General features: G+C 31.9%; 1 protein-coding gene and 1 long non-coding RNA gene across 14 annotated transcripts; both read left to right on the top strand.

The window, feature by feature from the left end:
• Positions 1-5028: 5028 nt before the first annotated feature.
• LOC130948615 (uncharacterized) lies at positions 5029-10534 on the top strand. 13 transcript variants are annotated; one of them, XR_009073122.1, is made up of 11 exons: positions 5042-5413; positions 5664-5880; positions 6080-6207; positions 6297-6511; positions 6676-6799; positions 6988-7089; positions 7170-7512; positions 8024-8163; positions 8271-8870; positions 9093-9534; positions 10105-10532. It is a non-coding gene; the product is annotated as an uncharacterized LOC130948615 (long non-coding RNA). The 13 variants fall into 13 exon arrangements; XR_009073120.1 differs by having other exon boundaries at positions 5044-5413; positions 8030-8163; XR_009073121.1 differs by having other exon boundaries at positions 5055-5413; positions 8694-8870; positions 10105-10530.
• A 12-nt stretch (positions 10535-10546) lies between these two features.
• On the top strand, positions 10547-12369 carry LOC130948614 (proline-rich receptor-like protein kinase PERK9). Its single transcript, XM_057877410.1, has 2 exons — positions 10547-10638; positions 11378-12369. The coding sequence occupies exon 2, from the start codon at positions 11458-11460 to the stop codon at positions 12217-12219; it is 762 nt and encodes a 253-aa protein (XP_057733393.1). The 5' UTR covers positions 10547-10638; positions 11378-11457; the 3' UTR covers positions 12220-12369.
• The last annotated feature ends 4780 nt before the right edge of the window (positions 12370-17149 follow it).

Genomic DNA, 17149 nt, shown 5'->3' with positions numbered 1-17149 from the left:
TGAGACACCGATTGAACTGACCGGAAGTTGAGACACCGATAAAGGTAGACTGGCCGGAGGTTGAGACACATTCTGCACCTCCATGCCTATGATGGAGCTGTTTTACATCAAGACGTCGATACTAAAGATGGTTGTTAATTCCCTATCAGTAGCGAAATGATGCAAGGTAACTGTTACAAATTGAGGCAGAGACGGAGGTGACCACGGCTAAAGCAGATTGTAAGAATGTTAGATATGAAATCATTGCTACTGAAGGTGCTTGTGACTTTTTGGTCAATAACTAGAGAATGGAAAGTAAATTGTGACCAGCGCCATGGTTGTGCTAAAATGGCTTTGGTTGGAATTTTTGAATCACCAAATTTATATATAGACAGATAAATGAGATTTGAAATTTGACTTTTTAATGCTAAATTGGAATTGTCTCTTCTTTGGTGTATTATTTTAAAATTTGAATTGAGTTTTGTCAGAAAAATGAATTAATCCTAACAAAGCAATTTAAATTAAAGAGTACGTACTCCTTGTTTTCTACTCTCTTAATTGGGTTTTCAATTTTGAGTTTTCATTGTAAGACTATTAGTAATTTAGCACCATTTCGTGAATTTAAGATTAGTCGTCTTGTACATTTATTTATTAGATTTTGTTAAAAGATAATTTTTTTTACTAACAACCATCAAAAAATAATAGATGGATAAATAATTATATTAATTATTTAAGTTATTATTATAGAAATAAACAGAAATTAATTAACTATCCATTAAAAAAATAATTTTCAATCTTTTATTTATTTATTTTTATCAGATTAACTGTATAAAAACACGTAAATTACACTACAATAAATTCCCTCTAAAATACATGACTCACCATGGTTTTCAATTGGCAATCTTGGGTAGTAAATAACGATCTCATCCTGGGGGCTGTCTATTTGTGTTTTTCCTCACCTTAATAATTTTTTTTAGTAGAACTAATATTCCTATTTTAATATATAAAATTTTGGTCTGTGAATTCAAATATTCAATGGTTAGATTAGATAGAGGAAAATATATAGCTGCTTAGAAATTTCAGCTTGCTATATATTTATTACAATTAGATTGCAATCAGTTAAAAATTTACCAATTTTTTTAAATTTTTTTAATATTTTTGAATATTTAAAAAAATATATACAAAATAATTATTATTTCAAACAAATTTATAAAATTATTATGAAGATCAAAATTTAACTTAAAAATAATGAGTAATCATTATTTTATATTTTAATAAACAGTTCAATGGGTTATGAGTGATAAGACTGAATTTTTTTAATTGTAAAAAAAATTAAGAGAATAAAATATAATTTTTAATTTTTTATTGTTTTTTTCGTATTTTTTTTATTTCATTTATAAAATTAATTGTAAAAGATCATATTTATTCCCTCAATTATTGAAAAAATTGAAAGAATCTAGTTTCATGAGTGATAAAGATGTTACAGCGAAAAAGAATGTGGATCAAGTGATGATGACATTGCTAGACTTGTTGATTCCTAAAATAAAATGGTTTATTACATGGATTTTTTATTTTAATAAATAAATTAATTATAATAATTATTGAAATAAATATTTTAAAAAATAATTATCGAAATAAATATTTTTTTTATTTCGTTTACAGTGTAAACGAGATACATATATTTGTTAAAAAAAATATTTTTTTTAAAATAATAAAAAATATTAATAATATCAATAATCCAAATTTTTAGCATGTAATTAGTATATAAAAAATTGATAGAAAAAATTAAAATAAATATATTTAATCAATTAATACTCAAAAAATTTTATATTAAATTATGATCTAATTAGATGAATTAATATTTTTTATTATTTTTTTTAAAAAATATTTTTTTTACAAATATACGTATCTCATTTACATAATAAACGAATGTAAACGAAATAAGAAAAAAATATTTATTTCGATAATTATTTTTTAAAATATTTATTTCAATAATTATTTTAATTAATTTATTTATTAAATTTAAAAATCCTTTATTACTTAGGGTTTTGCAGCTTTTTCAAAAGATCCATGTAATAACATTTAGAGCTTCCATTACACGTCTATTTTGTTCGACTATAAGTTGTAAGGTAAATTATATGACTAATTATTTTTTCTTATAAAGTTACAACTCTTATTCATGTACTGAACTGAATAAGTTATGTTCAGTAGTATTTTTGATTTGATAATCTAACACCTAAAAAAAGTTAAAGCTATATTTAGTGAATACTTTATTTAATAAATATGTGCAATAAAATTAAAACTTATTACTTCAAAATATACAACAATAATAATAATGATAATAATAATAAATATTTATTAAAAAAAACACATTTAAATCTTAGATTAAATAAACAAATAAATCAAATAACTCTCGTATCAAGTTCTAATTTATAAATTAAGGCCAACATAAAGATTAAAGAAAAATAAATTATTCATATATGATAGATTCTAATCTCTCTTAAAGGACTATAATTTATTTAAATAAATTATTTTTATATATTATAAATTGAACTATTTAGAGATGTGATGATTTAGTTCTCCATCACAACCCACTTTTCTTTTTTATATTTGGATAAAATTAAGTTGTCTTCAATCTCTTTCATATGTTTCTTAGTGCTAAAAATCTTAAAATTATATTTCTCATAAATAACATATAATATAGAGTTTTTATTTCAAACTCACTCTTATACACTTAGAATACGCCATCTTGTACTAATAATAATAAGAATAAAAATATTTTTATTAAACTGGAAATCTCATTGTAACTATTTAAATTGTAAATTATTTGACACAAACTTTAAAAGGGTATTGATTCAATAAAAAGACCTCGTCAAAAACTGGTTAACAAAATAAATTTAATTATAAAAAAAATAAATTCAATAAAAATTTATATGACAGCAACACAAAGTTATACGATAGCAATACAATTTTTTTTAATAATTTTAATTTAGTCTTTAAATTTTATGATTTGATTTTGGCTCATTACATAAATTTAATGATCCTTTCTTACGTAAATTTATATGTAATATAATATCTCATACTACTATAATACAATAACAATAATTAATAACAACATTATTTCATAATTAATATCATAATAAATTTATTATTTTATACCGGAGATAATAACTTCTAACTAAATTAATCTGTATTTATTATATTTAATTAGAATAAGTAACAAATTTTTTATTTTATTAAGTATCTTATAAATTGATGAATCAAAGTAACTGATATAATGAATTACAATGAATTGATTAATATAAATTATAATAAATTTTATAATATTTAAATAGATAAAAAAATAAATCGAAAAATAATTTTTTAAAAGCATGTTACGTTAACTCCATCATTAAATATAAAAACTCAAATTTTTATTAATAGAATAGATAAAATAGATTTTAATTTAGTCCTTAAATTTAGATGATTTGATTTTGGCTCATTACATAAATTTTATGATGTTTTTAACGTAAATAAAGTGATTTGTATGTGATATAATATCTAATACTACTATAATACAATAACAATATAATAACAATAATTAATAACATTATTTTATAATTAATATCATTATAAATTTATTATTTTATATAGGAGACAATAACTTTTAATAAAATTAATCTGTATTTATTGCATTTAATTAGAATAAGTAACAAATTTTTTATTTTATTATGTATCTTATAAATTAATAAATCAAAATAATTAATATAATAAATTATAATTAATTGATTAATATAAATTATAATAAATTGTGTGATATTTAAATATCTAATCAAATTAATTGATTGATATAATAATTCATTGTAATGAATTATATTTAATAAATTTAAAAAAAATTAAAAAATATTCTTAAAAACATGCAATATCAATTCTATTATTAAGTAAAGGAATTCGAATTTTATATAATAAAATAGAATAAATTTTGTAAAATATTTATATTATATATATCTTTTATTTGATTTTTTTAATAAAAAATTTTATATATTTTTATGTATTATCCTGTATAAAATAGGGGAGCATACATTAATCAATTATAAAAATAATTATATTTTGTTATTATTATAAAATGTTTTGGTAAGATCAACATGATGTTAAAAAAAATTTGTGGCTATTTTGCTAATGGTATCAAGGATTTTATGATGATTATTTAGATCTTATTAGAATAATTTGATTATTCTTTCAATTTTATTAAAAAAATTTGTGAATCTGGTCTTATCAAGATAATGTGACAATCAAAACCAAATTTATAACTCATCTGTTCCTCTTTCTGTAGATGTGGCAATTTATATCATTCTCACAATAAAAATAAAAGAAAAACAATTTAAAGTCCCACTACTATACTCATCATTTTTATTGCTGAATAATTAAAATTTTCATAAATACTAAAATCAATTAACACTGAATTGAGGTAGAGGGGAAGGTGACCCCGGTTGAGGCAGAATCACTGGAGGTTGAGACGCCCGTTGAGACAGAGATTGGTTGAGGAGTCATGTTGCTAGTTTTTTTTTTTTTTTTTTTTTTTTTTTTTTTTTTTTTATACCAAAGATAGGAGATTCGAATCTACAATTTCTTAATTGAGTATGGAAGACTATGTCATTTGAGCTATTACTCATAGGAAATTATGTTGCTAGTTTGAGAACTTTAAATATGAAGTCCTTACTATTAAAGTTGCTTGTCAATTCTCTGCCAATAGGAAACCAAATTGGGTTGGTCTAATGGTTAGTTCACTAGTCCGCTTAAGTAAGGTCGGGGGACAGCAATCCATTAGCCAACAACAAACCCTTAAATGAAGCTCGGTACCGTGATTGATTAGTCATTGGCCTGTCAGAACGAGAGATACCGTGAAAAACAAAAAAATTCTCTCCCAATTGGACGGTTACCGAGGGTAACTTTCACAAATGACATGGTTGTGCTGAAATGATTTTGATTTTTGAATTACTTATATAAGCAATGGACCGGTTCAGTTCGGGTTTGGGCTCTGCCCAATCGCACGTCCAAAAACAAGAAAGGGTTTTGTATGGGCTCTGGCTATCTCATCTCATGGTTGATTTGGTTTTGATGCTATTTCTGGGGTTTTTGACAGCAAGGTGCACTGTCCGTTCCTTTGGGATTAAAGCTCTTGAGAAGAAACTTCGGGGATGCTGGTTAAAAATTCAGATTTGGAGCAATTTGGATCATCAGAATGCAGGCAAGAAGGTTCTCAAGAGCAATTTGGATAAGCTCTCCAATTCAATGAAAGATTTGGTGACATATATGCCAAGCAAGCAAGCAAGGAGGTCAGAGGTACAGAAATTTTGTATAAAGACCTTCGAAATCTTGACTAAACTCAACCTCACCAAATCTTTTATTAAAGCTCTGGGGCCTGATGTTCAAGCTGCTCTTGAGGCACAACTTGGTGAACAGTTCATTTATATTTTAATTCTAATCTTTTGTTTTGACTGACTTGTATGTTATATGTAAAGTAGTTTTCACATTAACCCAGATGACTCTAATATTTTAAGTGTATCTCTGTTATGATTTCATATGATTGTTGTTCATTTTGTTTTTTCTTTTTCCCTGTATTCCCACTTGATATTTATATTTAACTAATGATGGATTATTTTGTTATTACCTGCTGGCTAAGAAAACTTTGAATCATTGTACAGTTTACTTTCCGAGTTTGGTGTTTCTTGGATTTGAATTGGGTTACTCCATGGACAGTTTGGTGATTTTGCTAATGGGGCTAATGTGATATTTGACCATTTCTTGTCTTCTGGTGAGGCTAAGTGGCTCTGTCAGACTGGGCTTGTCTTGTTACTTCCTCATGGTTATGATGGCCAAGGCCCTGAGCATCCGAGTGCCAGATTGGAACGCTTCCTTCAGGTTTTCTCGTCAATCTATATTCTAATTTCTTTGAACGACCATATTTGGCTGTTGGAACTTTTTGTTTTAAAATTCTTTTAGTGCAAAAAAGCAATTAACCTAAATAATGCTATGCTACTGATTACTTATGTGGCTTTGCCTTCTATTTCTTGTTTCATTTGCTCTGTTAATTCTCAATTTTATCTGTTTTTATTGGCAGATCGCTGATGACAATCCTTATGTTATTCCTGAGATGGATCCAACTCTTCGGAAACAGATTCAGGAGTGCAATTTGCAGATTGTGAACTCACAACTCCTGCTAACTTCTTCCATGTTTTGTGGAGACAGGTTGGTAAAATTATTTATATAGAGTTAGCTTTGTCACTTGAAGTTATGTTCCTTACTTTTGTCAAACTCTGCTGCTTTCCTTCTTTCAGATACATAGAGAATTCCGCAAACCTCTCATTGTAATGTCCCCTAAGAACCTGCTTGTAGTAAGGCTTGCCGATCAAATTTGTCCGAGTTTGATGATGTCCAAGGACACCCAGGTTTTGAGAAGCAAGGAACCAGATTTAAGCGCCTCATAAAGGACCAAAATGACCACTCAGACCTTGAGGAGGGTATTAGACGTCTAGTACCTTGTTCTGGAAAGGTTTGTGCTACTCATATTCACGACTTTTTTGTCATATTACCCTTTTCTTTTAAAAAAATTTAACTTCTGTTATCTGATGGATTTTATTAAATAGAGAAGAAGAAAGGGAACATTGATTTTATGCAGTGCTTCAATGACACACATGTTTCATATATACCTTGCAGGTTTACTATGAACTTGATGAGCACAGAACAAAGGTTGAGGCAAAGGATGTTGCAATATGTAGGGTGGAACAGCTTTGTCCTTTCCCTTATGACCTTGTCCAAAGAGAGCTTAAATGGTACCCTAGTACGTATTTATGTCCTTTCCCTTCTGAATTGGTTCTGATTCCTTTATGAACTAATTAGTAAAAGTTGATATTTATATATTACTTTTTTATTTTTAATTGGAAAATTGCATTTAACATGAGGATGGTAGGGTTTAAATAACAAGTTATGGTTATTTGTCTTGCACTTTATTGTGTTTGTTTCTACCAGATGCCGAGGTTGTTTGGTGTCAAGAAGAATCGATGAACATGGGTGGATACACTTATCTTCTTCCCCGGCTTATTTCTTCCGATGAATTATATTGTGATCTATGTATGTTTGTATCTCGATGTAGCTCTCAGCTGAGATTAAGTTCTATTGATGTTCATGACGATTCAAATTCAAATTTGCAGGTACAAAATGGCATATTATTCAAACTATAGTCATTCTCCTGGATCCCTTGATTGAGAACAATTACGAATTATTCATGGTGGAGAGGCTTATCATGATGGGTGCGAAAACCTGTTATCAGAACATTCAAAGATGACACTGATCATAGCCTCACTGATGGTCCCAAAAAAGAACACAAAAGTTTGGCATAGACCTGTCTACACAGCGGATGAACATGCATAGTACACTATAATTTCTTTGTAATCCACATTAAGTAGAAACTCTTGCATGATCCCAAATCTTTGGGAAGAAATGCTAAGGGACTAAGGGGAAATGTGAGCCTTAGTTCATGTTGTAAATGTTGAGGTTAGTCTAAAATTAGATTCATATTTCATACAAATAAATCCTAATCAGTGAATGAGCCATTTATGGAATATTTGGTTTTCTTTGTTAGAAAGCTTCAAATCATAATTTGGTAAATTCTCATCTTCTATAACTCTTATCCAGAACATGTTATTTGCATATTTAAAATAGAAATCTTGAAGACATATTAAGAGAAAGAAACAAATTAAAGCATTTCTGTCCGTTATTCCAATCAAGTATCTTTTTTTAATTTTCTTTTTGTAATTTGTTGGATGTCCAATTTTGCAGAGTTATGTTTGGTGTATTTATTTTATGCAAGATAACTGAGTTGATTTATTTAATGTTTATCATTTAACTGAATTTTAATGAGATCTAGTATGTTATCCAATAATGGATGAATTATTACAATGTTATATGCAAATTTAGTAGAATAATCAGCTTTCATTCTTGAATTTCCAAAGAGCATCTGTCTAATTTGTGAAAGTCCAAGATTCAGTTACTAATTCACTTAAAGGATCAGGTTTAATTTCTGGAAGAAAGAAGAAAGAAACACATGGCTGCAAAGTTTCTTCGGATGAATGAGTTAAAGGATCAGGTTTGCTCATCTTGGTTGGCTCCAGTTGGATCTGCAAGTGATTATCCACTTTTGTCAAAGTGGGTTATTTATATATATGATTTGTGCAATCTTCTATGTTAAATCATATATATATTTTGATTGTATTACTTTACTCATTATAGTCATAGTTGTTTTTGTGTTTTAGATAGCTTCTTGCAATGGTTCATCAAATGAAATTTCTCCCCTCGAATGTTAAATCATATTCACTCTCAAGAGTCAAGCCTTCACCTTTTACGCCGCGTTTCAACCGCTTCGGATTCATTTTGCATTGCTGCTTCTCCTTATTCTGCATTTACTCAATTCTTCATATGAACCTTTTCATTTGGATTTAATTCTCCACTCTTGCTTTAGCTCAATTTGAATCTCTTTTCTTATTGCTTCGGTTTTTTTTAAACTTGCTTCTGCTTTTGTTTCTTCCACTTTTCAGTTTCCCCCCATTTTGGGTTTCTCAATTTTGATTCTGTTTTAGGGTTTTAGTGTTTTAAAATTTTCGCCTTTATATTTGTTCAATTGGTTCTTTTTGTTTCTAGGGTTTCGTTTAATGTCATATTTCTTTTTTGTACCGCAGGTTGGTTGGCAGGGGAGCTATGAATAGCGTCTTCAGTATCTACATATAGATCCAACATTTTTTCATCTAGCTCTGATCATTTCTTTTAAAACCCTTTATCATACTTCACTGCAGGGTCTTGATGTTTACAACTCAAAGCAAGTCCGAGATAAACAAATAGCTCGGATTATCCGAAAGGTTTGGTCACTCCATTCTCTCTATTTTTTTGTCAGTATCTCTGGTTTATAGCTTTTACTTATGTGTGCTGAATTAGTCATTGATTTATTCTGAATGCTACCTGCCTTGGCTAAGTTTGTTTCCTCCGAAGTTCTTGTGTAGCATTCATGTAATTCTATACTAATTATTTGGAATTTATATTATTACCTCTTTGGCGATATCATTTTCCCTTTCTCAATGCAGATAACAACAATTGCTGCAGCAATTTATCTCAGAATGGCGGGATGGCCACCTGTGCTTCCATCCAATCAACTTTCTTACACAGAGAACTTCCTATACATGCTTGATTCTCTGTATGTCTAACTGTTCTTTTTGTCAAGTGATTTGGAACTGCTTTATTTTCGGTTTATTTTCCTTTGTGATCTCATTATTTAAATAGGATTGTCATTTATTAGTCAAATGAAGATCCTTATCTAGCCTGTGCAGCACCTGAGGTTGCCATGTTGTTGGTGCCCTTTCTCACGATTCCATCTACTATTGTTTGTGCTGCCTCATATTGTAATTGTTGCACTTAAAATTACTGTTAAGTTTCTACAAATCCAGAGGAAGAAGAGGATCCTCAAGCAGAGGTTGAAGGTTCCACCAGCTTTGAACCAGTTCACCAAGACCCTTGACAAGAATCTAGGTGCGTAAATAATTATCTCCATTGTTTCATTTGCCTTGTTTTATGTTTGTGTAATGCTTCAAGTGTAGTAATATTTCCTCTTATTTATTTAGAATTTTTTTTTATGTTAATCATAGCTTTTATTGGATACCTTGCTATTTAGAAAATTGTTGTTTCATGAATTGGACAAGGCCTTGTAATTATTCTGACTTCACTGCTTTGCATAATTATTGTGTCTTCTTATAAGTTTACATCTTAAAACATTAGATTTTGTGAGCATGATTACTTTTGCTTAATTCACTATTAATAGCCTAGTAGTGTGTTGTGACTTTATGTTTGATGTATTATCTTGCTGTCACTAATGATTCAATATTTAACAAGTACATTGGTTGTTTCGTTCTTGTTGCAATTTTAATTTAACATGTGAACTTTGCATAGCTCATGAGTTGCATTATTTATTTACTGTAGGTTATTACATGTTCATTACTGGTCGAAATTGTATTAGTGTGTTTGTTAATATGTGTGTTTATACTTCTTTTGTTTGCATTAGTTGTTATGGTCTTCATTAATTTTTGTTGATCTTTCGTGTAGCATCCAGCCATTTCAAGAATCATTAGAACACCCACATCAAGAAAAGCCTCAAGAAATTGGGAATTGATCCTGCACACACGCCACTCTCTAATAACACCACTGACCAAAATCAAATCAAACCAGAACAACCACCACTTCAAGAGCAAGAGCAAGAACAAGATCATCATGAGTCTTTTATTCTTGTTCAACCTGAAATTAAGGAGGCAGAGAAGCCTGAGGTAGAGGATCAATTCATGACCCCACTGTACCACTTACTTAATTAAATAAGAATTAAATAAGGACTATGATGATGATGGGGATAAAGATGACACTAGGACTATAGCTGATAAATTTAGTATAGTTGAATAATACATTGAGTTCATGTTTTGAATTATAGTTGATGTATCAATACATTTTGTTGATGTATGGTTGTTACTTTGTTTTGCTCAAAATTCGCAGTTTGGCAGCAAGAAATCCCATTAACACCCTGCCAACAACCACCCACATTTACATTGCTGCTCGGATTGTTACTTTCAACATTATTCTGCTTGAAGTGTCAGTATGACCTCCATTAGCAACTTGAGTAGCTGGTCCCATTTGGCCCCTAATGAAATTTCTTATAGTTAAATTAAGTCATCTTCCATTGTAATGATCGAGCTTCATATGCAATGAGGGAAATGAACAAACAATATCATAGATGATGAACAACTTAATAAAGCAAACAAATAAAAATCACAGAAATAGCATCAAAACCAAATCAATGATGAGACAGTCAGAGACTCCAACATATCAGAACCCAAAGAAAACCCTTTCTTTTTATTTGGACGTGGAATTGGGCTGAGCCAAACCCAAACAGATACATTGCCCACCACCTACAGTAAGAACCTGATCCATTCCCCACTGCTGCAGAAACAAAACTCAATTCAAATTTCAAAATAGTAATACACCAAAGAGGAGACAACATTTGGCGATGAAAATTCAAATTTCAAATCTCCTCTGTCTGCCTATATATAAACTCGGTGATTCAAAAATCCTAACCAAAGCCATTTCAATACAACTGTTCTAATATAATTAAGATCAATTAAAATCAATTAGCATTATTTAGTATATCTGAATATTTATTATAAGAGATTACGTCTTTATTATTACGATTCTCTTAGGACCTATAAATATTCTTTTATATTGTATCATTGAAAACAACTTGAATAGACAACTTGAATTCACTCAATAATATACAATTCTTTCTTCTAGTTTAGCCTTTTGTTTCTAACAACAACCATGGGCCTTGTCACAGTTACCTTCCAATCTCCAGCTATTCACCAGAAACTCACAAGCACCTTTCATAGCGACGATTTCATATCTACGGTTCTTGAGATGGCGGATACCAGCAACACCTCCGTGGTAGGCATGGAGGTTCTGATTTCACCACCTCAACCAGTGACTCAACATCTGCTTCAACTGGGGTCACCTCCGCCTCTGCCTCAACCAGTAACAGTTACCTTGCATCATCCCGCTACTAACAGGGAGCTAACAGCCATCTTTAGTAGCGACGTCTTGATCTCTGAAGTTCTGAAGGTGGCCGAGGTGTACAACAGCTCCGTCATAGGCATGGAGGTGCGGAATGTGTCTCAACCTCCGGCCAGTCTGCCTCTACCTGTGTCTCAACCTCCGGTCAGTCTGTCTCAACTTCCACCGCCTCTGCCTCAACCGGCGTCACCTCCAATGCCTCTGCCTCAACCAGTAACAGTTACCTTACATCATCCCGCTACTAACAGGGAGCTAACAGCCACCTTTAGTAGCGAAGTCTTGATCTCTGAAGTTCTGAAGGTGGCCGAGGTGTACAACAGCTCCGTCGTAGGCATGGAGGTGCGGAATGTGTCTCAACCTCCGGCCAGTCTGCCTCTACCTGTGTCTCAACCTCCGGTCAGTCTGTCTCAACTTCCACCGCCTCTGCCTCAACCGGCGTCACCTCCAACGCCTCTGCCTCAACCGGCGTCACCTCCGCCTCTGCTTCAACCGGTGTCTCAACCTCCGGCCAGTCTACCGGTGTCTCAACCTCCACCGCCTATGTCTCAACCGGCGTCACCTCCAACGCCTCTGCCTCAACCAGCGTCAACTCCGCCTCTACTAATTTGAGTGTTTCTTTCATCCTCATGACTATTCTCCATTTGGATTGGAGATTCTATGATTTTTTTACTTAAAAAAAGAGTATGAATTGTCATGAAGCTTCAAACTTAATGCATACTCTAGTTAGAACTTAGAAGCATTCATTTTATTCTATTTTATTGGGTGAGTACTTTAATTTGCACTCGAAATTCATAAGAAAATAATATAAAATAAAATTATCAAGTTTAATAAAATCAAAGATCAAAGAGCCACTCATAAGAATAAGATCATTTGATGAGGTAAAAAAGAGAAAAAAAAAGAAGAAAAACATAATAATAATAATAATAATAATAATAGATTATTAATTATATGAGGTGAGCTTATTATTATTTTATTAGTGTGGATGCAAGTATAGAAGAACCACTCAATTTAACATCCCATGTGTTAAGTGGCCCAAGAAACTTTTAGATTTCTAAATAGAGAGTTAATTTTGATGCAGACAATGTAAAGTGATGCAGACAATGTAAAGAGTTAATCAACAATACATGTTGATTATGTAAACCTTGAAAACTAAACCTAATTAAAATTCCATTTTCCTCACACTCTACACACCTTCATTTTTTGTCTGCTTCTATATTCCCACTTTTGGTGTCTTAAGTTCCTCTTTATTTGCTCTGTCTCTAGCAACTTTATCAATTTGAAGTGCTATTCCTATGGGCCTAATGAATTCTTAATTGGAATTTGAAGATCCTTTTTTATTTTTTTTATTCTCTTTTTTATTTTCAGCTCGTTGTAGTATTTTACATTGCTAAAAGGTCCTATTTCAAAACAATCATATGATGACAAAATTATCAAAGATTGGCATTCTGTATTTCTGTTCAACAACACATGAATCGTTTCATGATTTTGGATATGTGATTGTTGAATTTTTTTCTGGAAAGAAATAGGAAAAAATGGATTAATATTGATTTGATCTGACTCATTATCCGAGATCCATTCTGAACCGGATGGATCATTTCTTTTTCTGATATAGGAAATCCGCGATTTCGTTGGGTCAATTCTTAGAAAATTTCCCTAACATATGCATTAATTTTTTTAGTATTAAATAATTGTTCGATTACGGAGTTATCTTGTTTGTGTCCTGTAATGCTTTAAATTGGTTGCAGAAGTCTAGAATAATGGACAGAAGATATATGGCAGGAAGGCTGAAAATAATACAAGCATCATAATCTGATTAACTTCTTTTTTAATTATCTTGCGTTAATGGTCGTGCAAAATTCAATTTGGACTTGGTTCTCTTGCAGTGTTTTCGTTTTGGTCGAATAACATTGTGTAGCTGGTGACGTCTGTACCTGGAGTTTGGACGCACTGGATCTCTCGTCTCTTGTCTCTTGTTTTTTTTTTTTTTTTTTGCTAGTTCATAACATAAGTATGCAGATATCAATTGAATTTCATCTGTTCATTTGCAGTGTTGTCTTCCAATCAATACTTTTGGCAACGGCATTCATGTATAATGGTGACTTCTAACTGGCTTTAGTGTTCTCTGTGTCTAACGGCTTGTTCCTGTGCATTTCATTTCTTCGATGTTCTTCCACATTGCTTGGGCAGGAGTGTTCTTTGATCTGTTTTTCCTGTGAATTTCTATCTAGTCGTTTATAGAACTGTTCTCGGATTTGTGGATTTTGGATTGCTTAGCTGCTGATCAAAATGCTTCTTTCTGGATTCGATAATTTTAGGAATAGTTATAGTTTCACAGGGAAAAGAATTGGGCTATGAACATATGGACAGGGTGCTATTCTTGTTTGTCGGATTGGAATTGTGATTTTCTCTCGTCAGGTGTAGCGAATTATGTGGATGATGTGTTAGCTTCATTTAAGATCTTTCCTGGAAGTTTGGTTCAGGTTTTTTAATTTGATGATCTGGTTCAGTGATAGTTGTGTTGTTTGAACATGGCTTTTCTTTCACGCAGCTGTTCTGTTGATTGTTAATGCGACATTATCTGGATTATGAATGCTCGCTTTTTTGTTGGTGTTTGGAGGATGAATTCTACTTTTGCCCAGATCTGAAGAAACTAAGAACTCTCTGAATCCTTGCTTTTCCTGAAAATTCTATTCTGTACTATTCTTATTCCCGGAGATTTAGGTTTGCTTGTTTTTGCTTGGTTTGCAGTGTATTTGGGAGATTGGGGATTGTAGATCAGAAGAATATTCTGCAAGACAGGAGGACCATATATCTAATTCCATAAAAGCAATCTGATTCTCTATACATTTTATTTCCTTGATCATTTAACTACGTATTTATAAAGCATGCATTGTGAATTAAAATGTAGTTCATATTCTATGCAGCATTGTAGCCGGGTTGTTGAGCACGATGCATACAGTGGATGGAATCTAGTTTCCTAAAACAGTTTTTCCAAACTCTTCTTTCCTTTTTATTCATTCCAACCTACTGTGCTAGCAGCATTTGAAATAAATGTCTTTGGTTTCCCGTGCAGTGTTTGTCCGATCATGGGTGTTGAGTGCATCCTGGTGATATGCTTTTGCACTTGCCTGGTTCATTTGTTTAATTTTTGTGTTTTTTTTTTTTAATTTTAAATTTGCTACTTTGTATTGGTTCCTTCGTTATTCTCTCCTGCTTGGAAATCGGTTTTTGTTTCTCTATTCATTAGGAACCAATTGAAGGGTATGGGATTGCACCCAGAGACTGTGTTCAAGATTCCGAGATTGATATGTCCTTGTTGTATTATTCTCTCTTCTTTCTGCCCCCTAAATATTATAAAAATAACTTTATATAGTCATTTCACGTTGTTTATGACCTCCAATGCTTTTCATTGGTTGCAGCGATTTAAAATTTTGGATTAGAAGATATGATTTGGAAAAGAAGCTCTGCAACAATAATACAGGCTCAAGATCTTGGATTAAACTTGTCTTGTCTATTGAATTTTTCTGCCATATTTATTTTCTAGCATTAGTGGTTCCAAGTTCAATTTGAACCTGTTTTCTTGCAGTGTTATGTTCGTCGAGTTGGTTGAGTAACATTGTCCGTGTAATCGTTAGATGTGGAGTTGGTGACTACCTGTAGTTTGAATGCCCTAGATCTTTTCTTTTATCTCTCCTATTTTCTTTCCATGTATTTAGTATGAACATGACAATTCCAGTTCCTTTCCAGTGTTGTCTTCCAATCGATACTTTTGACTACCATACTCATTCATATGGTGACTTCTAACTCGGTATAGCAGTTTGTGTTTTGTTCTTCAAGATTTTGACTGTTAGCTTTAAGAATGATGATAGGTCCAACCTGTTGTTCCCTCATCCTAGTTGTGGACACTCCAGATAGGAGAGTATGCGTTCAATGAGTTCTTATTGGTTCGTCGTATACCATATATGCTGACTGTATGATATGTACTCAATTTTGCTTTTTATCACACTTTTTTTGGCCGAGCACGTAAAGATTGTATTCAATCACATGAATCGTATGGTTGTTTATGCTTCCAGCTATCTCTGAGCTGGATCACATGGTGCATCAGTTGTGGGGGTTATTAGTTCTCAGTCTCACTAATAAGGATAAGAGGATTTGATTTTAGTTCAACTTTTCTGGTGGTGTTTTCTCTCTGGATGAGGTATTGGAATTGAATCGTGAACATGCTTTTGTGCAGTTAAACCACCGAGTGTATTGGAGATTAACTTTTGGGGATTCAGGAGCAAGATTTTGTCTACACAGTTTTACCAACTTAAATTTGCCATTTGTTCTCACCTTGTGTTTTGGTTTGATCTGGTCTTCCGTCAGTTTGACAAGCTGTTTCTTTTGTTTATTTTCAGCTTTCTGCATGTGTTTGCCATAATTTGGCACACTACCCTAATTGGAGAATTTTCTTGAACGCTGTGAGGGGGCTGAATTATGTTAAAACTTTTGGATTGTTGTGCTGGCCTTAAAACTGTTCTTGCATGTGAAGTATTGAAGGATTTTCTGTTATTAGGTTTTAACTTGTCTTCATTTTACTTTACTGCTAAGGAAAATCGTAACCATGATTGCTTGATTTCACTTTCTATTAGGGAAATTGCAACTATGATTTTGTTTTGTGCTCTGTCACTCTTCATGTTGAGTAGTGTTTGGCAGCATCTGGAATTTGTAAGTCGACTTTGAAATATTGAAGGACCTCTTCTTGGCGGTTTAACTAGGATTTTGTACTTAAATGAGTGACTTCTGAATGGTTTTCAAATTTTCATCGTATAGTTTTTAAAGCTTCTTGTTTGGGTTTTCAACTTAATATTGTCTTTTGTTCTACGTTTTGCTCTTCTATATTCCATAGGATCAGGGATTTGTATTTGGACTTGGGTATTGAAGGACCTAAGCATAACTGGTGACTGGTTTTTTCTGGATCTTCACCCTAATCTCTTCCCTTTTTCCTACGGTTCAGTGTCTTATGTCTGTCAGGAGCTGGGATTTGCAATTGGATTTTCCACGGGTTTTAAACCAACCTAAACATCACTTTGGAGTACTGAAAGATTTAAGTATAATTGGGGCAGGTTTTTAACAGCTGCTGCTTCTTTGTTTGGATTTTCAAAATTTTTCTCTTTCGTCTGGCTCTGGCAGGATAAGGGATTTGTAATTGGACTTTTGGGTGTTAAGGACGCAAGTATAACTGATGACTTTTAACTGGTTATTAAATTTTTTTTGTTTGTGGATTTTCACCATGATCTCTTCCATTCTTCTACGGTTCAGTGTCTTATGTTTGGCAGGATCTGGGGTTCAATCTGGAGTATCGTTGGGACTGATTTTTAAAGCTTCATTGTTTGGCTCTTCAACTTAATTTTTCTCTTCCGTTTTCTACGTTTGACTTTCACATTCAGCAGGTTTAGGGATTCATAATTGAATTGGAATTTTCCTCTTCCGTTCTTATACGTTTGGCCAATATATTCAGCAGGTTTAGGTGTTGAAGGATCTAAGTGTAACTGGTTAC

Source organism: Arachis stenosperma, chromosome 9 (genome assembly GCF_014773155.1).
Source record: "Arachis stenosperma cultivar V10309 chromosome 9, arast.V10309.gnm1.PFL2, whole genome shotgun sequence".
NCBI classification, from domain to species: Eukaryota; Viridiplantae; Streptophyta; class Magnoliopsida; order Fabales; family Fabaceae; genus Arachis; species Arachis stenosperma.
This window is presented reverse-complemented; position numbering and strand designations above follow the sequence as displayed.